The sequence below is a fragment of the Staurois parvus genome, unplaced genomic scaffold, assembly GCF_062004578.1.
Source record: "Staurois parvus isolate SC_StPar_1 unplaced genomic scaffold, SC_StPar_1.0 ptg000410l, whole genome shotgun sequence".
Lineage (NCBI taxonomy): Eukaryota > Metazoa > Chordata > Amphibia > Anura > Ranidae > Staurois > Staurois parvus.
In genome coordinates, this window is record NW_028318206.1 from 1,475,001 (window position 1) to 1,502,793 (window position 27,793).

Genomic DNA, 27,793 nt, shown 5'->3' on the forward strand with positions numbered 1-27,793 from the left:
CCACTGACGCCAATGGTGGGGCACTGTTCCCTCCAGTGGCGCCAATGGTGGGGCACTGTTCCCTCCAGTGGCGCCAATGGTGGGGCACTGTTCCCTCCAGTGACGCCAATGGTGGGGCACTGTTCCCTCCAGTGACGCCAATGGTGGGGCACTGTTCCCTCCACTGACGCCAATGGTGGGGCACTGTTCCTCCCACTGGCCACAGTTTGACCCTCCTAAAGTATGAAGGACAGTAAACTGGCCCTTTGTTTAGACCCCCTGCACTATCTGCATGTAGTTTGCATGTTCCCCTGTGTTTAAGTGGGTTTCCTTTGGTTTCTTCCCACACTTTAAAGACCTGCTGTTAGGTAATGGGTTCCTATCTAAATTGGCCCTAGTATATGTATATAAATTGGCTATGCCAATGCTTTAACACATTTTGCATGCCAGTCCCAAGCCTGGTAATTGGGAAGGTCCAAGAAAGACCTGGTTACCCAATTCATAAAAAAAACTGTGAAGGAAATTCAATGCAAAAAGACTTTCAAGGGTATCAGAGACGGATGGAGATTTGGCAAAACTGAAGCACTCAGATTCTGGTGCAGCTGTGCATGGTAGCCAATAGTCTTGTTCAATTAAGCTTTGACAGTCATTGGTGACACGGCTGCGATATAAAATGACATGATTTGTGTGCAATTGCAGCTCCATTTCATGCGCAATTTCTGAAGACTTTATTGTACTTATTGCTACTGATTTCTTGCAATTTGCAGTGTTATTTCCATTATATTCTATGTATGTGAAATCGCAACAAAACTGCAGAAAAAGTAAAGCAAGAACTTCTTTAGAAATCGCGCATGTTAAGACACTGACATTCACATTCATTAGATGTGATTTCGATTCCCAATTTGCCCCTGAAATTGTACCGTTATGACCGGGCACTAAAACCTGGAAGCTGATTGGTTTCTATGCAGAGCGGCACCAGATTTTGCACCTTGCAGTTTTAGTAAATAACCCCCCTGGTGCCTATTTAGATACAACAGAACAGATCTATCGATCTATCTATCCAGTCGTATCCAACCCTTGGCGATCGTATGGACTGTCACTCGCAGGCGACTTCTTCCATGAATTCTCTTAGCAATTATTTTACAGGGTAGGTTGCCAGGTCTTTCCCCAACCCCTACCATGCAGGAGATCCCGCATGGCCAGGGATGAAACTAGGACAATTTAGACAGGAGCCAATTAACCTACCAGCATGTCTTTGGAGTGTTGGAGGAAACTGGAGTACCTGGAGGAAACCCACGCGAACACAGGGAGAACATGCAAACTCCATGCAGGAGGCGTCATGGTTGGGAATCGAACCCATGACCCAATTACTGCAAGGCAGAAGTGCTAACCACTAAGCCACTGTGCAACCCCGAACAGATATATACATACTTACAAATGAAAAAGGGCATTGTAGGTCTGCAAAAAAAAAAAAGAGAAAAAGGAAAAAAAAAATTGGGCAGCAAAACCCACCCAGGAATGGGGGCTGAAAGCTAAAACCATGGTAACTGCGGTCCGTCTTTACCGCGTCACACGCACTTTGTTCATTCATGCCAAGGCAAGCGTAGGATTCTCCATACGCTCCTGGCAAGCGTAAACACCGCCACCTGCTGGTCTCTCTTCCTTCCTGCAGAGTCACACAGCCTGGCATGTGCTCAGTGGGTTCCTACGTCCCTGTGCTGAGCTGTCACTCCTCCCCACACGTGCAGAGAGGAGAGGGGAGCCTGGATATAAGCCACCGACAGCGTAATCGCTGGCACAGAAAAAAAAAAGGGGAATGAAATCTAGAATACGTGGTTGCATAAGTTGTTGACAGCGCAGGGTTGGGGGAGAGAGGTGGGAGCGATGTAATGAGATTTCCCTCAGCCAGGCTGAACAGCAGGAGGCTTGCATCGGTGTTATATAAAGATGCTGCTGCAACCCACAATGCCTTGCGCTGCTCTTACTACTTTGTTCTGTACAGGCAGCATACGCACTGTGACGCCAAGTGCACATTCCGGAGTGTTTGATCAGCAGAACATCGCGCTGTAATATAAGTATGTGGGTGTGCAGATCCTTTCATGAGCCGTACCATATGAGATCAGAACCTGTCCATCCTCGTTCTCTACAGAGGGGTGATGTGAGGCTTCTCTATGAAATGCTGCACCAGGCATTAGCTAGCAGCTGCATCAAAGGGTCCTTGGGACCGAATTTTCATATCACAGATAGAAACCAGGCAGAATTTCCTCTTTATTCTCAATTGCTTTACGTTGAGGGACATCAAAGTTCTTTTCTGATCCTTTCATCATTTCTAATCAAATTCAAGGTCGGTCAAAGGGCAGTCAAATAAAATAAAATTCTTCTTTTTTTTTTTAATTTCATTCTTCAGTTATTAGTGGAATGGTAAGAGACTTGATTGTAGACTTCTGCAATATACCGTATTTTTCATTCCATAAGACGCACCTAGGTTTTAGAGGAGGAAAACAAGAAAAAAAAATATTCTTAACCAATGGACTTCTGACATAGTACAGGAGATGACCAGAGACTGCGGACACGGTACAGGAGATGACCGGAGACTGCGGACACGGTACAGGAGATGACCAGAGACTGCATACATGGTACAGGAGATGACCGGAGACTGCGGACACGGTACAGGAGATGACCAGAGACTGCATACATGGTACAGGAGATGACCGGAGACTGCGGACACGGTACAGGAGATGACCGGAGACTGCGGACACGGTACAGGAGATGACCGGAGACTGCGGACACGGTACAGGAGATGATGACCGGAGACTGCGGACACGGTACAGGAGATGATGACCGGAGACTGCGGACACGGTACAGGAGATGATGACCGGAGACTGCGGACACGGTACAGGAGATGATGACCGGAGACTGCGGACACGGTACAGGAGATGATGACCGGAGACTGCGGACACGGTACAGGAGATGATGACCGGAGACTGCGGACACGGTACAGGAGATGATGACCGGAGACTGCGGACACGGTACAGGAGATGATGACCGGAGACTGCGGACACGGTACAGGAGATGATGACCGGAGACTGCGGACACGGTACAGGAGATGATGACCGGAGACTGCGGACACGGTACAGGAGATGATGACCGGAGACTGCGGACACGGTACAGGAGATGATGACCGGAGACTGCGGACACGGTACAGGAGATGATGACCGGAGACTGCGGACACGGTACAGGAGATGATGACCGGAGACTGCGGACACGGTACAGGAGATGATGACCGGAGACTGCGGACACGGTACAGGAGATGATGACCGGAGACTGCGGACACGGTACAGGAGATGATGACCGGAGACTGCGGACACGGTACAGGAGATGATGACCGGAGACTGCGGACACGGTACAGGAGATGATGACCGGAGACTGCGGACACGGTACAGGAGATGATGACCGGAGACTGCCGACACGGTACAAGAGATGATGACCGGAGACTGCAGACGTAGTACAAGAAATGACCAGGGACTGCGGACATACTACAGGAGATGATGACCAGAGACTGGGGACCTTTGAGGAGCAGAAGGGGGGGGTACCCGAATTTGACAGGTACCCGGTTCCACTTCTGCGGAGTTGTCTTCCGCTGCAGACTAAACTGTGAACTCACATGAACATACTAGGTTGATGATCATAGGACTCCATAGTGGCCCTATAGGGGAATACTGTACTGATGTTGTATAGTCACATTTTGTGTGGGGAGCAGAGAAGGAACATTGCTGTGAGACGCACCCAGTGGGTTGTTTTACCTTTAGTGACTAATGACCAGCATTACACTTGTACAAACCCTAGCAGGCGGCATATTCTTCCAACTGTGAGGACAACCAGCAGTATAATAGTCACATTCAAACCCCTCATTTCATGTTTGCTCTCACCCTTCTGTATGCATCTGACTGCGCCCAGGTTTGGACTCCCATCCCTATGTGGAAGTAACTGCTTAGTGTGCGACTACAGCGATCACCAGTATTCACTTGCATCTCTCAATCCAGCAGCAGGAATCTGGTTCATGCCAATGGAATCCAGTGTATGCGGGTAAATACCCATGTGACGGGGACCCTAGACTTCCCTGCTTGCTGTTATGACCAACAGTACCCCTTCTCTTTGCTCCAGTTTTCAGTTTGTATATTACTGTCTATTGACCCTCGCACCTTTCCTTTTCTATGCAGAATCATTGAGCTGAATGGCAACAGCCCCCCACTCACCTACAAGAGATTTCAGGCTATCATCAGCCGAATGGAGCTTCCTCGCCGACCCGTCCCCAGCATCACACGACAGCAGATGGAAACATGCCGAGCAGCGATTAAAAGCACACACGATGAGACCTATGGGGTGCCGTCTCTGGAGGAACTCGGTAAGACATTTTGGGGTTGATTTACTAAAACTGGAGAGTGGGGATACCTAATTATTATGATTTTTTTTTTTTCTTTCTACTAGCGAGTACTCGCTAATACCATTATTGATACCTTTTGTGGTGCAATTTGAGCCCATGCTAAATGAATGGGCTTCAATCGCACTGCAAAGAAGAGCATGCAATTTGGGCAGGAATACGGCGCTAGTCCTGTTCGAATCGCATGCAGTTTCCCGCACCGCTCCTGTGTGAACCTAGGCTGAAGTCACTATAATAAGCCTGGGTTCACACTGGAGCGGTGTGGGAAACCGCGTGTTTGGACAGGAGTTGCAGTGATACCTCACATGTGTGGGGCGATTGCTGTTTGCATGCATGGACCGGTGCGTGTGGTCGCCTTTATGCCAGGGCAGTGGGCACTTCAATTTTTTTTTATGCTGTCATCCCCTGTGACAGCAATAGACATGTGACAAGTGTTTTTATGGATACTGAGACCCCAGGTCCTTCCTGTGCACTTGAAAGCATTCAAAACGCCAAGATCTGTGTTTTTGAATGCTTTCAGATTTTAAAAAAATGGCACCAAACGTTTCCAAGTAAACCAGAAGTGATGTCAGGTCACCGCTTCCAGTTTACGCAATAAAGGAGAGCCGATCAAAGCTGATTCTGGCTTTGTTCGGCTGTCTGGTCAGCTGGCGGATGCGCTGGGTGGTAGCTCGGGACTCCCAGTGGGAGGGGGGTAGTAGCTGCTCCAATTTTCTTGTACAAGAGAGCCAACCACCAGCTCTAAAAAAACGGTGTCCGGGTGATGCCTGAAACTGCAGGCATCGCTCCAGTACAACCACGATAAGTCCAGTGATGTACGGGTACGTCGCTGGTCCGGAACTGGTTAAGCTTTGACAAGGAAGAAAAAAAAAACCTGGAAGCTGATTGGTTTCTATGCAGAGCTGCATCAGATTTTGCCCTCTCCAGTTTCAGTAAATCCCTTTGGTGAATGCCATAGTCTAAAAATTCCTGTGGACATTAGATGGCTTGCCCATTAAGGACAAAGTGATTTGTGTCTTTGTAAAGGGCCCCCCAAACCCCAGATACTCCCCTTGCCAGCGATCCCTTGCCACCTCTGTTTCTGTCGCAGCCAGCAACCAGCCAAGTGCTTCCAAGTATGAGGAGTGACGACCTCCAATGTGAACATGCTTGGATCTAGCAGCCAATCTCTAGGCCCGAGCAATGTCACATGACCATGGGAGTGGCATCATAACGCCAGTTAGTGTCTGATACTAAGATTCGCCTTGGACTCCTACTACACTGCCTTGCTTTTGGCTGTGCCTTCTTTCATTTTTGTTCCTGGCTGCCATGTTCTAGATATATGGATATGGGCTGTCATTGAAGATGTGTTCATATTTTCCCGGATTGGCTTTGCTTTGTGTCTACTTGTATGATTGGTAAGAGCCATTAGACTGGCAATTCCACCGGGGGGCAGATGTGTGTGTGTGTTTCATAAGGGCCAAAAATTTCAGGATGGTACAAATACCCAACAAATGACCCCTTTTTGGAAAGTAGACACTCCAAGGTATTCAGTGAGAGGTATGGTAAGTGTGTTTTTTTTTTTTTTTTTTTTTTTTTCTTTGTAAAGTTGCTAATAAGATTGGCTACAGCCATCACATGGTACTTGTGCACTCTGATTGGCCCAGTCTCTACCATGTTGTCCCTGTGACCAATCAAAAATAGTACACAATGAATGGCTATGAATGAAAGCCATTGTGTACAAACAGGTGATTGCTGTGATTAGTCCCCTGGGGCAAACACAAAGCAAACGCCTGGAGGACGTCATATGATGTCCACCCAGGATAACGGTGCTCACGGCTAGGTAGGAGGTGGTTAAAAAAAGATTTAATATCGGTATAGTAAATATTTGTATATGTTGTGTCTCTCAGGTTTCCCGAGTGACAATGCAGGAGCAGCTGTGTGGCCCGGAGGTGAAACGGAAGCCTTGACCCGCCTTGACAGACACTTGGAACGAAAGGTGTGTGTGATGGGGGAATGTTCTGTGCTTTTTATCCCATAGGTATTAGCCCAATGGCTGATAAATGTCCTTGTGTTGACATATGGTGGCCTAGTGGATAGCCTTTGTGCTCTAGGTTTAGTTCTCGTAGCTCTTTCCAGGGTCCCTTTTGCTGCATAGTGTTTGTGTGTTCTCTCTATGGGTAGATTACTTTTCAATGCTAAGGTTTCCTATAGAAATATCCTGATATGGTAGTTGGCTACCTTCCACTGTGTCCTGGCGTGTTTTCTGGTATCATTTGGGGTCATTTGTTCCAGTACTTACATTATCTGTATCTGTTCCAGGCTTGGGTGGCCAATTACGAAAGACCCAGAATGAATGCCAACTCTTTACTGGCAAGCCCTACGGGTCTCAGCCCTTACCTGCGCTTTGGCTGTCTTTCCTGCCGACTCTTTTACTATCGGTTACGGGAACTCTATCAGAAGGTAAGTCAAACTGTCAGATGATGTCTACAATAAATTGTTTCCCTGGTCACAGTTTGCGGGTCGGGAACCGGTTTGTAGGCTTTGTACTTGGAGCTTCCATAGCCAAATGTTTTACTTTTACCCAAGCTGACCAAAGTCATGTATGACTCCTATATGGTTTACCATTACATCAACAGGAGGTTCATTTGTTGAAGATTCTAGACTTTTACATTTTACTTGCTGCATGTTTGGTGCAGTTTTCCAGCAAATCATGTCTTCCACTGGGATGAATAGGATAATACAATAAAACACAAGATGCTGCACTGCATGGTAACCCAGGTATATGAATCTTGTCTGTTATTGAACACCTTACAAAAGAAATGTATCATCAAAGGTCCAATACAACCCAGCCCCATCGTAGGGGTGTACACAAAGCAGAGTTTCCTGAGAATGAGCATCGCTAAATTAGTACAAAAAAGCAATGTTTGCGATCATTACCCTATCCTTTACATTATATTAATACTTGTACAGGTTGCTTTTTTTTTTTTTTTTTTCTTTTGCAAGTATTTTACAGATTTTTTATTTTTTTTTACTTTTATTAAAAGAGAACTGTCATCTATCTTTCATAATGAACAAATAAAATATAGCGATAGTGAGCGCTCTCCGTTATAGCAGGTAACCAAGTAAAAACCTCCAGTATGTAATAAGTAATAAAGTGCAGCGCTAAATTGGATGAAAATCAAGTCACAGTATACCTCAATATAAAGTCAGTTCAATGCATATTGGCAGTATTCATGGCTCTCTATCGGTGCTTCAAGGAAATGATAAAATGATACGCTTACCAGAAGCACATAGATTATGTGCATTAATATATCCGTTACAGAAACTTCAGAGTGGTGAAGTATGTATCTGGGACATCCGTCTCCTATTGGGCAGCTCTGCAGTGAATGGGTGATATCTGCTCCAGAGGTCTCCTTAAGGATCAGCAGGGTCAGCCACCTGATTACAGGAATTCCCCTTCTCTGGATATTGATGAACTTCCAAGGTTCTGCATACTTAAAGGCTCCGTATAGGAGTCATAAGAAAAGTGCCCATAGTGTAATATTGCCAAGAATTGTAAATTTATTAAATCCAGAAAGTTAACAGTAAAATAAGGTACACTGACCAGTAGTTAAGATGGCTGCCGGACGAGCACGTGGCTCCGGTGTCTAAATTATTATTATACAGTATTTATAAAGCGCCAATAGTTCGCTCAGCGCTGTACATTACAGAGGGGGACAGAACATGTGACAGAACAATACCAATACAATGCAAAACATGAGGGGATCGAGGGCCCTGCTCTTTCGAGCTTACAATCTAGGAGGGAGGGGATGGTGGTACAGGAGGAGATAGCTGTGGGGGATGGAGTGGTAGGAAGAGTGGAGGAGGTCGGCAAGTTAGCAGGGGGTGGGGTAGGCTTCCCTGAAGAGATGGGTTTTCAGGGTGCGCCTAAAGGAGAGGAGAGTAGGTGATAATCTGATGGGTTGGGGCAGGGAGTTCCAGAGGATGGGTGACACCCTGGAGAAGTCCTGGAGGCGGGCATGGGAGGAGGAGACCAGGGAACTATAGAGAAGGAGGTCTTGTGAGGAGCGGAGTGTGCGTGCTGGGCGGTACTTGGATATTAGGTCAGTGATGTAGTTCGGGGCAGTATGGTGGACGGCTTTGTACGTCAGCGTTAGGATTTTGAATTTGATCCGTTGCGCAATCGGAAGCCAGTGGAGGGATTGGCAGAGGGGGGTGGCGGAAACGGAGCGGTTGGAAAGGTGAATGAGTCTGGCAGCCGTATTCAGGATGGACTGAAGCGGGGATAGCCAGCGGCGAGGCAGGCCAGTGAGGAGGGAGTTGCAGTAGTCGAGTCGTGATATGATGAGGGAGTGGATGAGCTGTTTAGTGGTTTCTGGAGTTAGGAACGTGCGGATTTTGGCGATGTTGCGGAGGTGGAGTCTGCACGAGTTTGTTAAAGAGTGGACTTGGGGCTGGAAGGATAGGTTGGAGTCCAAAATGACACCAAGTATTCTGGCCTGCGGGGCAGGTTTGATGGTGGAGTTGTTGGACATGATGGAGAAGTCAATGGGGGGTGGTGTCCGGGCTGGAGGGAAGACAAGAAACTCGGTTTTGGAGAGGTTCAGTTTAAGGAAGTGGAGCGACATCCAGTCTGATATGTCACTCAGCAGGTGTGTGATTCGGGCGGAGACCGAGGGGGTGAGGTGGGGGGTTGAGAGATAGATTTGTGTGTCGTCGGCATAGAGGTGGTAGTTGAAGCCGTGAGAGTGTATGAGTTGGCCAAGGGAGGAGGTGTAGATGGAGAAGAGAAGGGGCCCAAGGACAGAGCCTTGAGGGACCCCAAAAGAGAGGGGGAGTGAGGGGGAGGTGGTAGCATTATAGGTAACGCTGAAAGAGCGTTGTGACAGGTAGGATGAGAGCCAGGAGAGAGCAGAATCTCTGAGGCCGAGGGAGTGTAGTTTTTTGAGGAGGAGGGGGTGGTCGACTGTGTCGAAGGCCGCAGAGAGGTCAAGGAGTAGGAGCACTGAATAGTGGCCATTAGCTTTGGCGGTTAGCAGGTCGTTGGAGAGTTTGAGTAAGGCAGTTTCGGTGGAGTGTAGGGGCGGAAGCCGGACTGTAGGGGATCGAGGAGGTTGTTGTCGTTGAGGTGAGAGCATAGGCGGGCGTAGACTAGGCGCTCGAGGAGTTTAGATGTAAATGGGAGCAGGGAGATGGGTCTGAGGTTGTTCGGGTCGTTGGGGTCCAGGGAGGGCTTTTTAAGTATTGGGGTGATGTGTGCATGTTTCAGAGGGGAAGGGAAAGTGCCGGAGGAGAGGGAGAGATTGAAGATGTGGGTGAGGGAGCGTAGGATGGAGGGGGAGGGAGGTTGTAGGAATTGTGAGGGTATAGGGTCGAGGGGGCAGGTGGTGAGGCGGGCATCAGAGAGGATCTTGGAGACTTCTTCGATGGTAGTAAGGTCAAAGGTGCGGAGTGTTGGGGGAGCTTCAGTATGAGGAATGTAGGGTGGGGTGGGAGAGGAGGTCAGAGCAGTGGTGGGGCCGTGGGAGAGGGGTGAAGAGGGGGTAGCTGAGTGAGGGGGAAGGGGGTTGGAGGGAGTTTGAGCAGCAACGAAGTCCCTGTGGGTTATGTCGAGGGGGAGGGGGGATAAGGGGGTAGCTGTGTGAGAGGGGACGGGTTGAGAAGGCGTGTGAGTTGCGGCAATGTCCTTGCGAATTGTGTCAATCTTGTTTTTGAAGTGATTGGCAATCTCAAGGGCAGTGAGTGAGGTGCTGGGTGGAGGTGGGGGTGGCGAGAGTAGAGAGTTGAAGGTGGAGAAGAGTCGGCGAGGATTGGAGGAGAGGGCCTTGATGAGGGTCAGGAAGTAGGCTTGTTTGGCAGTATGGAGGGAGGAGGTGTAGGTGTGGAAGGCAGATTTGTATCGGGTGAAGGCTTGTTGGAATTTGGTTTTGCGCCATAGTCGCTCCAGGGCACGACTGTGTCGTTTGAGGGTTATGGTGTGATCAGTCTGCCAGGGCTGGAGCGGTCGGGGTCTGATGTTGCGTGTGGTTAAAGGCGCTAGTGAGTCAAGGGCTGTTGACAGCGCATTGTTGTAGGCGGTCACAGCCAAGTCGGGGCAGGATGCGGTCATGGAGTTGATCAGCTGCGGAGTGGAGGGAGGCAGGGTTAAGGTTGCGGAGGTTACGGCTGGTAGTAGTGTGACATTTGGAGGGGTAGGCGTTGGAGGATGAGGAGATAGAGAAGGTAATCAGGGTGTGGTCAGAGAGAGGGAAGGGGGTGTTAGTGAGGTTGTGGGGAGCGCAGCGGTTGGAGAAGACAAGATCAAGGATATTACCGTCGGAGTGGGTGGTGGATTGTATGCACTGTGCAAGTGCAAAGGAGGAGGTTAAGTGGAGGAGACGGGCTGTGTCCGGGTTGTCGAGGTTGACAGTGATGTTGAAATCCCCAAGGATGATGGTGGGTAGCTCAGAGGAGAGGAAGAAGGGTAGCCAGGAGGAGAAGTCTTCCAGGAAGCGGGGTATGGATCCAGGAGGCCGGTATATCACAGCAATCTTCAAGGGGGTTGGGGAGAATAGTCGGACGCAGTGGGCCTCGAAGGAGGAGAAGGATAGGGAGGGGGGGTTTGGGAGGACTCGGAAGGTGCTCAGCGGTGACAGGAGCAGGCCAACCCCACCACCTTTACGACCGTTGGGCCTGGGTGAGTGGGTCCAGGTGAGACCTCCGTAGGAGAGTGCAGCAGGGGAGGTAGAGTCAGTGGGCTGGATCCAGGTTTCCGTAATCGCCAGGAGGTTGAGGGAGCGGGAAACAAAGAGGTCGTGGATGGCGGTAAGCTTGTTGCACACACAGAGTTAACTCTCTTGATTTCTGCACTTTATTACTTATCTTTCATAATGTGTGGCCTCCTTGTCTTGGAAACTAGTTAAAACCAGTTTCATCAAATAATTTAGTAATGGTAAAAGTAGACCAGGAATGTGATCATATGGTAAGGTCAGAGGTTACAGCTACCAAATAGGAGTAACACACACACTATATTGCCTAAAGTATTGGTCAGCCTGCCTTTACACACACATGAACCTTTAATGGCATCCCAGTCTTTAATCTGTAGGGTTCAATATTGAGTTGGCCCAGCCCTTTGCAGCTATAGAAGCTTTAACTCTTCTAATCGTGTGTCTATGGGAAGGTTTGACCATTCTTCCAGAAGAACATTTGTGAGGTCAGGCACTGATGTCTAATGAGAAGGCCTGGCTCATAGTCTCTGCTCTAATTCATCCCAAATGTGTTCTATCAGGTTGAGGTCAGGACTCTGCAGGCCAGTCAAGTTCCTCAACCCCAAACTCGCTCATCCATGTCTTTATGGACTTTGCTTTGTGCACTGGTGTGCAGTCATGTTGAACAGGAAGGGGCCATCCCCAAAATGTTCCCACAAAGTTGGGAGCATGAAATTGTCTAAAATGTCTTGGTATGCTGAAGCCTTAAGAGTTCCCTTCACTGGAACTAGGGGGCCAAGTCCAACCCCTGAACAATTCCACACCATAATCCCCCCTCCACCAAACTTTACACTTGGCACAATGCAGTCAGGCAAACCCAGACATGTTCATCGGATTGCCAGACAGAGAAGCGTGATTCATCACTCCAGAGAACATGTCTCCACTGCTCTAGAGTCCAGTGGCGCCGTGCTTTACACCACTGCATCCGACACTTTGCATTGCACTTGGTGATGTTAGGCTTAGATGCAGCTGCTCGGCCATGGAAATCCATTCCATGAAGCTCTCTACGCATTGTTGTGCTAATCTGAAGTCCACACCAAGTTTGGAGGTCTTTAGCTATTGACTCTGCAGACAGTTTGCTACTTCTGCGCACTGTGTGCTTCAGCATGCACTGACCCCGCTCTGTCATTTTACGTGGCCTACCACTTGGTGGCTGAGTTGCTGTTGTTCCCAGTTGCTTCCACTTTTTTATAATACCAATAACAGTTGACTGTGGAATATTTAGTAGCCAGGAAATGGTACGGATGGACTTATTGCACAGGTGGCAACCTATCACGGGACCACGCTTGAATTCACTGATCTCCTGAGAGCGATCCATTCTTTCACAAATGTTTGTAGAAGCAGTCTGCATGCCTGGGTGATGATTTTATACACCTGTGGTCATGGAGGGGATTGGAACAGCTGAATCCAATGATTTGGAGGGGTGTCCCAGTACTTTTGGCAATATGGTGTGTGTATATATAAACACATTCAAACTACCACTACATTTCTTTATCAATAAACCTATAATACACGGAGTCATTTTTTGTGCTCCTTTGTAGGTGTAATCATGTTAGTGTAATTAGTTTGGGGGGTGGAATTTATTCTATTGGCCATTATTTTTGCCTGCCTTCCCAAGTCCCTGTCTGCCTTTTTTTTGTTGCTGTTGTCGCACTGGAATGCACAGAATAACACACCTCTTCACCCGCAATTTCGGCCAAGCACAGGAAACAGTGGCCAGGAATCATGGGATATGTAGTCCAATAACAAAGGAGAGTATTATGCCAATAACAGAAGAGGAAATTTTATGTGATTTTTCTTTTTTTTTTTTTTGTCACAACAGGTGAAGAAAAATAGCCCCCCACCTCTTTCCCTCTTCGGTCAAATCTTATGGAGAGAGTTTTTCTATACAGCAGCTACCAACAACCCCAAGTTCGACCAAATGGAAGGGAATCCAATCTGCGTACAGATCCCATGGGACAAGAACCCTGAGGCGCTGGCAAAGTGGACAGAAGGAAAGACTGGCTTCCCCTGGATTGATGCCATCATGACACAGTTAAGGCAGGAGGGCTGGATACACCACCTGGCAAGGCATGCTGTTGCCTGCTTCTTGACCCGAGGTGACCTGTGGAATAGCTGGGAGTGTGGGGTGAAGGTAAGAGACGCTGTATCTAGAACAATATTCGGCAATTGAGAGCAGGGTCAAAACTGCCTCCCCCCCCCCCCCCCCAAAAAAAAATAAATAAATAAATTGTACAGGCTGGGGGAGGAGGTGGACCAGCGGTGCTTCACTTTCTGATTGCAGTGGTGCATCTCACGTCTGCACAAGGGTGACAACGCTTTCTCTCTCTCTGTACTGTATTTATGGAGGAGCTGCATTGTCATACTAGGACTGCAACTGTGTTAGGGCTACAGAATTGTTGTTCCCCCCCCTTCCCCGACTTGGGGTTCATATACACGATCTACATTGATAAAAAATAATTTGGGACCTTTATAGGCTTTCCATTCTATTAAGTCCCATCTGAAATCGCATTAGTGTGAACTAAGCCTGAGGTTTTTTTTTTTATATAAGCAAGTCCTGTTTTTAAATATTCAGATTCTTGTGTATACCCAACCACACAGTATTATATGTTATACATTTTTATCTCCTTCATGAGTTGTAATGGTGGAAGGTACAGAGAGATGAAAAGCACTTGTTTTTTGTTTTTTTGTAAATCCTTTTGGATTCTTGACCCCTTGGATACCTGTGATTTGCAGTTTTTTGACAGAATTGAACCAGTTCTTTCTATAATTATGTTCATCAGTCTGTGTCTCTGCCTGCAGGTGTTTGATGAGCTGCTGCTGGATGCGGATTTCAGCGTAAATGCAGGAAGTTGGATGTGGCTTTCATGCAGCGCATTCTTCCAGCAGTTTTTCCACTGTTACTGTCCTGTGGGCTTTGGAAGACGGACAGATCCCAGCGGGGACTATGTCAGGTGTGTGCTGATACAAGGACTTGGAAGGACTATTATACTTATGTTTCCAGGGAAGTGGATTATTTCAATTTGGAACAGGTTTTTCTGTGCCTTTTATTTGGCACATGGTAAATGGGCAACAGAATTTTTTGCATGACATTTCAACACCAGTGCCACCATGATGGTTCCTATCTGTGAAAATAAAATGCGTTTTTAAGTTTCCTATTTGGGATAAGTTTTGAGTAAAGTGATAGTAAACTTATTTTTTATACTTTTTACCTACGGGTAAACTCATAGTAAAGCTCACCTGTAGGTAAAATGAATGTTTCTTAAATGTGCACCATTTAGGAAATATTCTAGTGAGCAGCAGCTGGTGACATCACCGACACATGCGGTCTGAAGGAACAGCATTCCCGTGCCGTTCCTTCAGAGCTGTGTGCTGCAGCCATAGCTCCCGCCCGCATGCATGGGAGTGACGTCATCGAGGCTTCAAAGGTACAATGCCTGTAGTCAGCAGCAGGATGTTACAGAGGTCTAGAGCTGTGATCCATCCTTGTGGAACTCCGTCCTTGAAGACCTCTCCGGTGTATATGTCCACTGAGAAGGACAAAGCCTGGATTTTTTATTTACATTCTAGCATCATAGACAAGTAAGAGCGGGTCGCCCTGTATGCTTCTGACCAATACTGTTAAAGACTGGGGCAATATTTGAACTGTATTCAGTACAGTGTACAAAAGTGAGCCATTGCAAAACCGCAGGCAAATATTCACTCTGAGGTCAACGACTGGAGCCGGAACCTTCTCTAATTCCAGTCTCTGCAGCTGTATTTTAGGCACGCAGAAAGCAGCCAATTTGACAAAGGCAGAATTGCCTTAATACAGCCAGTTTTACCCAGGGCTCGAAAATGCACATCTTCTGTTTCTGTACCTGAGTTGGATCCCAATTTGTCTGCCCTAGACAAGGCGGATACAGAAGGTAATGAGGACATTGAGACAGTATTGGAGGACGTGTCACACTGTACCTATTGAAGATCTTCCTCCTTTCAAACATTCTGCAGCTAGAAAGTTTGAGATGTTCTTTAAAGGCTCTCTTTACTTTTGCAGGTCCAATTCTACAACCAGCTCTTGCTGCAATTTCAATATGTCAAACTGCAGCTAACTGAACTAAGGCAATGAATAACAACATAACCCTGTTTTCCAGTGTTGTACTTTAACAGGGCAGTTGCTTCCTGCTTTGCTCTTTTGTGTCGATGCCCTAAACATGTTCTGAGACAAATTTCCAGAATGGCTAACCTCCATTCAAATGCACAGAATCTTGTGGCTAAAAGCCTGGACAGCTGAAGCTGCTTGTAAAAAGTTCCTCATATGTATGCCTTTTCAAGGAAGAGGTCTGTTTGGAGGGACACTTGATCAACTCATCAAAGATGTCATAGGAGGGATTGATTAACTTCCACAACGGAAGGTCCACTAACCACCCTCTAAGGAGTCTCAACTGCTTCAAACTTCAGAGAACCTAACTGCTTTACCCAGGCTTTAACTTCAAAACCCTTCCTTTCATCTCAAGACTTGGGCTACAAGCCCCACAAGTCTTTGCTAAAGCCCTCTTCCCATTGAATGGGAACACTCACTTCTAAAAGTGGGGGATATCTGGTAGTTTGCCTCCCTCTGGCTCAGATATTCCAGATGGTGGATTCAGGCCTACCGTTTTGATCACTCCCGACTCCCATGTATCATGGAGTAACTGCTGCAGGAGAAACAAGTGAGTGCCAATAACAGATGAGCAATGGAAGCTGGTGGGTGATGTTGCGGTTCCCAGAATTAAGCCCCCTTGCCAAGTGCTCCATGATACAGGGGAGCCAGAGCTGCTGCATCATGTCGCTGAAGCAGAATGGAAAAAAAAAGTATTTACTCAAGATTTTTTTTTTTCTTTTACCAGCACTATATAGAATAGGAGGAGGGAAGCAGTGGTTTTAGGCATACTTTTTCTGTAGCCTTTAATTCCAAGTTAGGCACTGTAAAAGGAGAGGTCTTGGCCTTTTCCATTCTCTTTCAAAGACCTCCTGGCTTCTTTTGTAGAGATTTTTCTTCAAGGTGTATCTTGCATAAAACCTCCGCTGCTGCACCCCGTGATTCCCTGGGATCTTAGCTTGGTTCTCTCTGACTTGCAGAAGCTCTCCTCTTAACCCATCAGAGATATTCCTTTATATGACCTTTCCTGCAAAGTAGCCTTTTTGGTTGCCATTGTGTCTGTCAGACAAGTCTCTGAATTAGTAGCTCTCTTCTGTAAGGAGCCATTCCTCATATTTTACAAAGACAAGGTTGTCTAACACCCAAGACCATCCTTTCTTCCCAAAGTGATATTAGTCTTCCACCTCAAGGAGGACATAGTCCTACCATCCCTGCTCCAAAACATCCAAAGGAAATCTTCATTGTCTGGGTGTAGCTAAAGCCAATAAAGTCCTACCTCAAAGCTACAGCTTCAGTGAGACGGACAAGTTCCCTATTTATCCTGTCTTCAGGACCTTGCAAGGGACACCCTGCTTCCAAGTCCACCATTGCAAGATTGCTGCTAAAAAATCTGATCTCTGAAGCATTCACTCTCTCATGGACAGATCTCCTCTTGCACTTTGACATGCCCATTCCACCAGATTGATAAGAGTTTCCTCGGCATTTCACCACCAGGCCTTTGCAGCCCAGTTGTGCACCTGGTCCTCTGTTCGTACTTTTTCAAACATTCTACCAGGTGGATGTCCAATCTTCTGCAGCTACAAGGTGCTTGCAGTGGCACTCTGAACATTGGTCTGTTTGCCATCATTGGACATGTTGGCACTGTTCTGTTTGCCCAGCGGTTGCCTGTGCTTCTCATTCATTGCTCGGGGACATCCCAGGGTGTAGGAATACTTTGTATCCTGTACTGTATGATGAAGATAAGAGAAATTTTGATTTGTAAATTCCATAGCTTAGAGTGCAGTACAGGATATGGGACACTCTTCCATTCTTTGGTTACTCCGCATTGCTTGCTACAATACTGCGGAGTGGGGTAGGGTTGTAAGGGAGGTGTCCGGGGGGCCTGACCTCAGAAGCTTGCCAGTGTCCAATCGCCTGAAAGTGCAAGCCTCTGACCCCGGTTCTATGAACATTTTGCCTGTGTCCTGTACTGTACTCCAAGATACGGAATTTTTAGGGAAGTTAAAATTCCCTTTTTTTTTTTGTTTTTTTTTTCTTTCAGGTTTTCTCTCTGCATGAGCCTATGACTCAACAATGAAAGGAGAAGTGGCAGACTGATGAGCTCATCTCTCTGTCACTTTGCTTTCACCTCCTCTTAGCATGTCACTTCTTAGCACTTTGAGCACTGCAGCATAATGTACTGGCTCCTTGTACTGCATCTCCCTCTTCCCCGTCCTAGCTCTGCTGTACGGAGACTGTAAGAGACGAATACCACGTTAAAGTGATTCTAAAGGCTTAAATTAAAAAAAAAAAAAAAAAAAAAAGTCTATAATTACCTGCTGTGTGCAATGGTTTTGCAAAGAGCAGCCAGGATCCTCTTTTTGGGTCCCCTGACGGCGCTCCTGGCTCATCCCTTCTCTCTGGTTGCCCCACAGCAAGCCACTTGCTATGGGGGCACCCGAGCATGCATACTCCCCAGAGAGAGGGGGCGGGGCCAAGCCCTGGCTTCGTGTGTGAATTGACACATGGAGCCACACCCTGGCCCCGCTCCCCCTCTCTTGTCATTGGCTCACTGGCTGTGTATGACCGCAGTGGAAGCTTATGGCTCCTGCTGCTTTCTCAGCCAATCAGGAGAGGAAGTCCAGAGGTAGCCGAGTCTCTAGTGTGCATTGCTGGATCGAGAAGGGGCTTAGGTGAGTATTGGGGGGGCGGCTGGAGGGGATGCTGCTCACCTTCATAGAATGCATGCAAGGTAAAAGAACGTGAGCCTTTACAACGACTTTAAATTAAGGTTCTTGTACTGCTTGCATTTAAAATAAAATGAATGATGTATTTATGATCACATAGCTGCATGCATTCATGTATTTTATCTGCCTGATGTTTAGCTTTAACTGGCTTCTGAGCAAACTTGCCGTAGTGTTTGTTCACATTGTGCTGCTATGATGACTGATAGGGGACTTTACATTGTAATATCCTGTGATGCAGGGACCTTTGTGAATGCTTTTGTATCTTTTGTTAGACCAGAGGTAGGCAATTTTGACACTCCAGGTCCAGTGTAACTTTAAATCCCATCCTCATCGCAGGCTATCCCCTCTTCAGTCTATCATGAATGCTGCTGCCAGACTCATCCACCTTACTAACCGTTCTGTATTTGCCATCCCTCTCTGCCAATCCCTCCACTGGCCTCCACTCAGTGTCCTCCATCCCTCTCTGCCAATCCCTCCACTGGCCTCCACTCAGTGTCCACCATCCCTCTCTGCCAATCCCTCCACTGGCCTCCACTCAGTGTCCTCCATCCCTCTCTGCCAATCCCTCCACTGGCCTCCACTCAGTGTCCTCCATCCCTCTCTGCCAATCCCTCCACTGGCTTCCCATTGCCCAACGGATAAAATTCAAAACACTAACAATAACGTATAAAGCCATTTATATCTCTGCCCCAAATTACATCACTGATCTTGTCTCTAAATATCACCCAAACCGTACTCTCCGCTCCTCGCAAGACCTCCTACTCTCTAGCTCCCTTGTCTCCCCCTTCCATGCTCGTCTCCAGGACTTCTCCAGAGCTTCCCTCATCCTCTGGAACGCTCTACCCCAATTTATCAGACTATCGCCTACTCTGCTCACTTTTAGGTGATCTCTGAAAACCTATCTCTTCAGGGAAGCCTATCCTGCCCTCAGCTAATAATGGAATCTTCTACTCTTCCAACCAGTCCATCCCCCACAGTTACTACCTTTTGTACCTCTAGCCCCTCCCTCTTAGATTGTAAGCTCCCAGGATCAGGCCCTCAAATCCCTGTTGTATTGAACTGTACTGTTACTGTATTGTCTCCCGTTATATTGTAAAGCGCTGAGCAAACTGTTGGCACTATATAAATCCTGTATAATAATAATAATAATAATAATAATGCCACTGCCCCTGTGGATCATGCCTTTGGCTATCAGTCTTGCAATGTTGCATGTAACATGTAATTCCACATGGCTGGAGTATCAAGGTTGCCTATAGCTGTGTTTAAGTGTATGAATGACCTCAGCATTTTATAAATACAGAAGATAATAGATCATGATAAACAGGTCTTTTGATTTGTGTTTTGGGTACATTTTCTAAATAGTTTACCTCATTGGCTTATAGACGGTACCTGCCAGTGCTCAAAGGCTATCCTTCCCGTTACATATATGAGCCGTGGAACGCCCCGCAATCTGTGCAGAAGGAAGCCAAGTGCATTGTGGGTGTCGATTATCCCAAACCCATTGTCAACCATGCTGAAGCCAGCAGATTGAACATAGAACGCATGAAACAGACCTATCAGCAGCTGTCTCGCTATCGAGGGCTCTGTGAGTATCCAGCGTCTGTCATCTTTTCCCGAGAGTGTCCTAAAATCCTTCCAACTCAAAATTTAAGTTTGGTCTTTCAGCATAGGTTACACGCACTAATTGGTTTTGGCAGTCTGTCAAACTTTAATTTTGTTTGTGTGCATGTTCCCCTCCTGCTGCACAGACTACATTGTATTGTGTAAGTCTGAATGCTGTCCTGTCCAGGGAAATCACTGTGCTGTATGCCAGCTTATGCAGCCAAATAATTGGGGAATGGTGCCATGCCTCCCTGCTTTCCACTGTAGTAGCCAGTATCTATTTTGAAAACTATTTTGCTTTTCTAGGTATTTTGGCCTCTGTGCCATCCTGCGTGGAAGATATCAGTGGTCCTATTGCAGATCCAGCTTCCTCTCAACAGGGGTCCTCCGATCCAGGTGAGACATCCCCAAACGTTTAGCTCCCCAGAGAGATTATTAACATGGCTCACAGAAACTGGAAGTACATTGACAGTCACGAGATTTATGGAAGGATCAAAAGGTATTTTGACACTTATTGCACAGATGCAACAAATCAATTTCAGTGGTATACGGGACAGACCAAAAGAGAGCAAATAAGAGATGTTCATTGTTAACCTTTATATTTACTTTTGATGAAAGGAGGTTTCTTTTTAAAGCTGAAATCCAGGAAAAAAATCAAAATCTCAGGACCTTTTTTTTTTTTTTTCCTTTTTGGTTTAGGTATGCTCTGTGTTTATTACCATTCTTGCAACCCACCTTAAACCCTGATAATGGTACTCACCCACAGGGGCGGACTGACCATTTGGAAACTCGGGCACTGCCCGAGGGCTAGGGGGCCCCATGAGATGCCCCTGGTACCTTTTTCATAGGCTTTTTTGAGTTTGGACAAGGGCATATGATCCCCTATTGCCCGGGGGCCCCATGGGTTGTCAGTGCGCCCCTGCTCACCCATCTGATGGATAGGAAAAATGGACACTGAAGTTCTACCTTTCTTCCCCAGCCTGTTGATGCACAGCAAAGGAGCAGCACAAAAAAGCTATCTTTGTGTCCCTAAGCTTTGATTGGCTTAGAGTGCTGCCCTTCGCTCTGCCAGTGCTGTTGTGCAGGACAGGTTCAGATACTTACAAAGATCAGCCATAACATTATGACCACCGACCATAACCCATCATTGCACGGGTTTCAGCAGACCTCTGAGGATTTAGCGCAGAGTGGTATCTATCAGTAGCAGAACCTTTAAGTCTTGAAGTTGTAAAGTGGGACCTCCATGGATCAGAATTATTTTTCTAGCATTATTATTATACAGGACTTAGCGCCGACAGTTTGCTCAGCGCTTTACAATATAATGGGAGACAATACAGTAACAATACAGTTCAATACAAGAGGGGTTCGAGGGCCCTGCTCCTTGGAGCTTACAATCTAGGAGGGAGGTGATAGTGGTACAAGAGGTAATTAGCTGTGGGGGATGGAGTGGTAGGAGGAGTAGGGGATTCCAGTATTGGCTATGAAGCATATCCCACCAATGCTTAATTTGGAGATCTGTGGAGTTATGAGACCAAGTCAACACCTCAAACATGTGTTCCTCAAATCATTCTTTAATTCAGACTAGGCCACCTTCTTCCATTTCTCCGTGGTCCAGTTCTCATGGTTGCATGCCCATTTGTAGGTGCTTTTGGTTGTGGAAACAGGTCAACATAGGCAAACCCACCGGTCTGTGGCTACATGCCTGATACGCAACAAACTGCAATGCACTAAGTGATTTGATTGTTTTCTATTGGAACCAGCATTTAATGTTTTCATCACTTTGCACTACAATAGCTCTTCTATTAGATCAGACTACACAGGCCAGCCCTCATTCCCCATGTGTATTAATGGCCATCCATGACCCACTCTGTTGCCAGTTTTCCCTTCTTGGACAAATTTTGGTTGGTCCTGTCCAATACAGACTGGGAACATCCCACAAATGTTGCACTTTGGAAATGCTCTGACCCAGTCATCTAGCCATTAACAATTTTGGTTCTTGTCAGAGTCTCTTAAATCCTTACACTTGCCTGTTTTTTCTGCTTTCAACAAATCAACATCAGGACAACATATTCCCTTTCCCAATACAATACATCCTACCCACTTTCAGGTGCCTTTGTAATGAGATAATAAATGTTATTCACTTTTACTTTTCCATGGTCCTAATGTTATGGCTGATCGGTGTAAATGATAGGGCAAAGAGCAATGATACGCAATGATCCAGGGCTGGCCTTGGGGGGTATTGCTCATGGGAAATTTTTGGAAATTATGGGTTTGAGTCACAAAGCTTAATGCAAGAATAAGTAACTTTTATTTTTTGGCCATGTGACCAGGGGCGGACTGACAACTCATGGGGCTCCTGGGCAATAGGGGATCATGGGGCCCCTGTGTCCTTGCCCAAACTCAAAAAAGCCTATGAAAAAGGTACCAGGGGCATCTCATGGGGCCCCCTACTGACCCTGGGCCCTTAGGCACTGCCCGAGTTTCCAAATGGTCAGTCCGCCCCTGCATGTAACTATAAATTTCAATACTCATTGGACTTTGAAAATAACTGTCACTTTGTTGAAAAAGAAGTATCCTTATCCAGTTGTGTTGACTTATAAACTGAGCCTTATGTAACAGTTGCCGCTAAATTTACCAAGAAGAGTCGGCTCTTCACTGGCCCTTTCTATTTTTTATAAAAGTGGAACTAACCCCATCGATTTACCATTTTCTAAAAACTGCTACATTCCTAGCATGCCAGCAGTGCTAACTGTCACATTTGCTTGTGCTCTCAACCAGACTGTCAAACTAAAAATTCCCAACACCTTCCAACAATGGTCACTAGGACAAATACTTCCAATGGGGACACTGGCATCAGTAAAAACCTGACAGGAGGTTTAACACTGTCCGCTCTATCCAAATTGTAAATTTAAAGAAGCAGCTAAGAGGCATGGTTAAAATCCAGCTTTGGGGGCCCACCAGATGATAGAGCCATGTGCATCGCCATTGTTGCCACTAGTGAAAGATGGCTACAGCAGTATCCCAGCACAACCCGGTTTTACCTTTTTTTTTTTTTTTTTTTTTTTTTTAACATTTTCTAGGTATGTTGATGTTCAGATTGTCTGTCTGCACGTGACAGGTTTTTGCTGTTTGCTCATAAAGGCCATTGAATGGAATTGTGCAGTTTATTCCATCCTTTCTCAAAAGGTGGGCAGCAATATAATTAGTATGTTTCTTGTTGGGTCACGAAGGTCTTTGTACACAACGCTGATGTTTCGCTAATAATTAGACTTGTGTACCGACCCTAAAAATAGATTGGATACAGAGAACAGGAGGCTGACCAGCTCACTGCGCATTCAAGACACATAATACAGACACTTAATATCATTACTGTAGAGCCAGGTCTGTTACTGCACGGAATTGATCGTTCTCAGGCCACTGGAGAGATTGGGAAAGAAATGTCATCTGAAAGACGTAGGTTACATCAACGTTTCAAATTATTTCTTTCTCATCCATTGAGGGACACAGACATTCAGATACAGTTGGGTTATACTGATGCCTACAGGAGGCATGTATTGTACACTGTTAAATAGAAAATTTGTAGGCCAACCCTGGTATAACCCTTCCTCTGTCCAGCATTGCTAGTGTCCTAGGAGGAGGAATGTCGTCTTTTCTTCAGCTCTACTGAGAAATGTCTAACAGGTGTTTCCTTTCTTCACTTTTATTTTTTCCTTGGAATTATTTATTAGACTTTAATATGGATTCCTCACTGCATGTCTGCTTGAGCTGGTCTGTACATAGCTGGTATCGGATCGGCCATTCTTCAGCCTGAATTTTGAGTGCCATACCCTGCCCTCTGCATTGGATGTGCAAGGTTAGCTTGAAATGTGACCCCTGGGGGCTGAGTTTTACACTGCGGTGCTTTCCAGAACTTTGTGTATTGGTAAAATGTAAGCCACAGAGCGCTTTCTAGGTACAAAGCCTAGCTATAGCTAGCTATAGATCTTAGCCCTGTCTCTAATGACTCACTTTGAGTAAGGCCATACGGGCTGAAGCACTGAGATCTACCTTGTTATTGCCCTGCTGGGTGGCTCTCGAATTTCTCGCCACCACCAATTTCACCGCAGTAAGAGTTAACTCTTAGGAACCAAGTGCTGACTTCATTCACTGGATAGAATGCATCACATGTTCCATGCTCTTTTTTTGTCATTCAGAGTAGAAGAATCACTATCCCGCTGCTTTTGCTTGCACCATGTGGAACTCCGGTCCATTCCCACTGCCTTCCTACAATGACCTGGTCACCTCCAGCCATCCAATACTCGGCACCAGCTGCCTGGGTCTGTGAGTTCCACTGTGAGCCTAGCCGAATTAACATTTTGAGGATGCAATGTGTCTGCTCAGAGGGGTAAGTCCCACTGCTATGGGTAACCCTATCTTATACTCTCCTGGTGGCTCTGGGGGCATCTGTCATTTCTTAAGAGAACCATCACCTTCAATCTGGAAATTTGTGCCCCTTTTAGATATAGGGTCTACATCATTGGAGTCTCTTAGATTTGTCAGGTGAGGCAGTGTTGCCTTCCCTTGTCAAAAGGGACTCTAGTGAGGACTTTGTGGCCTATCTCACCCAATTCCTCTTAGTTAATGACCCTAAAGGCTCTAAGTGCACTCCAGCACCTTCCTGCTTCAAAGTCTGTCTCTGATCTTTCCAAGCTCTTAGAATACACTAGGTGACTGGTCCCTGTGACCATTTCCCAACAGTCTTTATCTGTCTATATATAGACTATTTATGATGTGCCACAGTTCTGCCATCAACCCCACTTTGCAAGAAGTCATTTTGAGTGTTGTTAATGCAGTGTTGATTACCCTGCATGTGGAGGAACAGCCTGCTGTGTCCACACTTTGGTCTTTTAGAGCTGCTACAGTTGCAAATACCTTTTCATTACACCCGTTATTTGAGGTTTTCCTTTTATTTGGACTGGAAGCAGCCTGAAGGGACCTAGATCCCACCTGAGAGTCCACTGGAACTGTTCCACTTTAGAGAGGGAATTTGTTAAATAATGGTGTGTTCCCCCTTTGGTTCCACCAGTGACCCACCATAACAGGAAAGCCACTAGAGAGGTAGTCCTTCCTACCTTTTAAAGTGTCATCAAACCCACATTTAATTCTGTGAGTACATTCTGCATTGTATGTTGTTCATACTCAGTCATGTTGGGGTTCGTTTTCTGTACTCCTGCATAGTTACATAGTTAGTCTGGCTGAAAAAAAACCCACAGTTGATCCAGAGGAAGGCAAAAAAAAACCAGCAAAGCATGATCCAATTTGCTCCTGCAGGGAAAAAAATTCCTTCCTGATCCCCCGAGAGGCAATCGGATATTCCCTGGATCAACTTTACCTATAAATGTTAGTATCCAGTTATATTCTTTGTATCTAAGAAAGAATCCAGGACTTTTTTTAAAGCAATCCACTGAGCTGGCCAGAATCAACTCTTGAGGGAGTCTATTCCACATTTTCACAGCTCTCACTGTAAAGAAACCTTTCTGTGCTTGGAGATTACATTTCTTTTCCTCCAGACATAGAGTGCCCCCTTGTCCTCTGTGATGACCTCAGAGTGAATAGCTCTACACTGAGTTCACTATATGGACCACTGATGTATTTATACATGGTGATCATATCCCCCCTTATGTATTATACATGGAGATCATATCCCCCCTTATGTATTATACATGGAGATCATATCCCCCCTTATGTATTATACATGGAGATCATATCCCCCCTTATGTATTATACATGGAGATCATATCCCCCTTATGTATTATACATGGAGATCATATCCCCCCCTTATGTATTATATATGGTGATCATATCCCCCCTTATGTATTATACATGGAGATCATATCCCCCCTTATGTATTATACATGGTGATTATATCCCCCCTTATGTATTATACATGGAGATTATATCCCCCCTTATGTATTATACATGGAGATCATATCCCCCCTTATGTATTATACATGGAGATCATATCCCCCCTTATGTATTATACATGTTGATCATATCCCCCCTTATGTATTATACATGGAGATCATATCCCCCCTTATGTATTATACATGTTGATCATATCCCCCCTTATGTATTATACATGGAGATCATATCCCCCCTTATGTATTATACATGGAGATCATATCCCCTCCCTTATGTATTATACATGGAGATCATATCTCCCTTATGTATTATACATGGAGATCATATCCCCCCTTATGTATTATACATGGAGATCATATCCCCCTTATGTATTATACATGGAGATCATATCCCCCCTTATGTATTATACATGGAGATCATATCCCCCCTTATGTATTATACATGGAGATCATATCCCCCCTTATGTATTATACATGGAGATCATATCCCCCCCTTATGTATTATACATGGAGATCATATCCCCCCCTTATGTATTATACATGGAGATCATATCCCCCCCTTATGTATTATACATGGAGATCATGTCCCCCTTATGTATTATACATGGAGATCATATCCCCCCCTATGTATTATACATGGAGATCATATCCCCCCTTATGTATTATACATGGAGATCATATCCCCCCCTTAATCTCCTCTTAAAATAGAATACATTCAGTTCCTCTAATCTTTCCTCATAGCTGAGCTCCTCCAGGCCTCTTATCAGTTTGGTTGCTCTTCTCTGTACTTTCTCCAGTTCCCCAATGTTCTTTTTGTGAATTGGTGCCCAAAACTGAACTGCATATTCCAGATGAGGTTTTACTAATGATTTGTACCGGAGTAATATGATATCTCTCTCTCTGGAGTCTATATCTCTTTTAATACAATAGAAGATTTTGCTTGCTTTAGAAACTGTAGCTTGGCATTGCATGCCATTATTAAGCTTGTGATCTACCAGAACCCCCAGATCCTTCTCCACCAGGGGCGGACTGACAACTCATGGGGCCCCCGGGCAATAGGGGATCATGGGGCCCCTGTGTCCTTGCCCAAACTCAAAAAAGCCTATGAAAAAGGTACCAGGGGCATCTCATGGGGCCCCCTACTGACCTCGGGCAGTGCCCCCTGTTCTCCACCATTGATTCCCCCAGTTGTACCCCCCCAGTATGTATGATGCATGCATATTCTTGGCCCCCAAGTGCATCACCTTACATTTTATCAACATTAAACCTCATATGCCACATAGTTGCCCAGTTGCATGACAATTTAAAACATTTTTTTGATAATAATTACCTATTTGTCATGACTATATCTGTATTCTTGTGTCCCTTTTAATAGACCAGAAAAAGAAAGCTGGGTTTTTCTTGGAGTATGTGGAGGGACACAGTCCCTCTGTATCCAAAATTGTAATAAAAATTTTGGCTTTACATAAAATGTAATTTAAAGAAACTGTTAAGAGCGAAAAATCTGCTTCGGTTGCCTACCACATGATGGAGCCATGTGCACCTGCAAAGGTTGCTACTAACCACCAGAAATCTATGTATAGAAATTGTACACCGCTTACTTAGCACTCCAAATATCATATTAATTCCTTTGAGTCCATATAGAGGGAAAGGGGATGCATTGGGGAGGGATCCAGAGATATCCTGCAGTTCCCGATTGAAGACCTGGGGTAGGATCCACTCAGTGGTATATGCAAAAGAACACAGCAGCAGGGTGCAGGAGTTGGTACAATCAATAAGGTATCACTTTATTAAAAAACGCACACTTACACGTGAAAAGGAAAAAGAGAGGCGCCTTCTGAGTGCAGTATGTCAAAGAAGTTTAATGATCCACAATATAAAAACCTCACATAATAGAGAAGTAAAACAAGCCCATCGGTAGACCGTTACTGTGTCCTGCAGGGGTTCATCCTGTGTGGAGCTGGCCGCTGGGGGAGAGTGGAGGTCCCACAGTGTAGGGTAAACGTCAAGTGAGATACTCTATTCCAACCAGAGAGGCACCAGAAGGAAAGGGCCGTGCCAAGATGAAGAACCAGTGAACAGGTAAAGCTGCCACGGTGTGTGGTACCAGATGTCCCATCCCAAAGTTGCACTAGTTCCAGGCCACCATGCTTAAAACCAGATTTTCACCTTTTGGACTTGCTTAAAAAAGGAATGGTGCCCCTAAAATGCATAGTGGCCCACCCAGCCTAAGGTAAAGCTGCCACGCTGTGTGGTGCCAGATGTGCCATCCCAATGTTGCACTAGTTCCAGGCCAC

At 46.0% G+C, this 27,793-nt stretch overlaps 1 protein-coding gene across 1 annotated transcript in view; it reads left to right on the forward strand.

Moving 5' to 3' along the window:
* Positions 1–27,793, forward strand: part of CRY2 (cryptochrome circadian regulator 2) — a 79,502-nt gene that overhangs the window by 31,808 nt on the left and 19,901 nt on the right. The window contains exons 4-10 of the mRNA XM_089686765.1: positions 4,200–4,384; positions 6,310–6,398; positions 6,722–6,862; positions 12,971–13,282; positions 13,951–14,102; positions 19,377–19,579; positions 19,903–19,992. Coding sequence (XP_089542891.1) covers positions 4,200–4,384; positions 6,310–6,398; positions 6,722–6,862; positions 12,971–13,282; positions 13,951–14,102; positions 19,377–19,579; positions 19,903–19,992 — 1,172 coding nt within the window. The remainder of the gene's footprint in view (positions 1–4,199; positions 4,385–6,309; positions 6,399–6,721; positions 6,863–12,970; positions 13,283–13,950; positions 14,103–19,376; positions 19,580–19,902; positions 19,993–27,793) is intronic.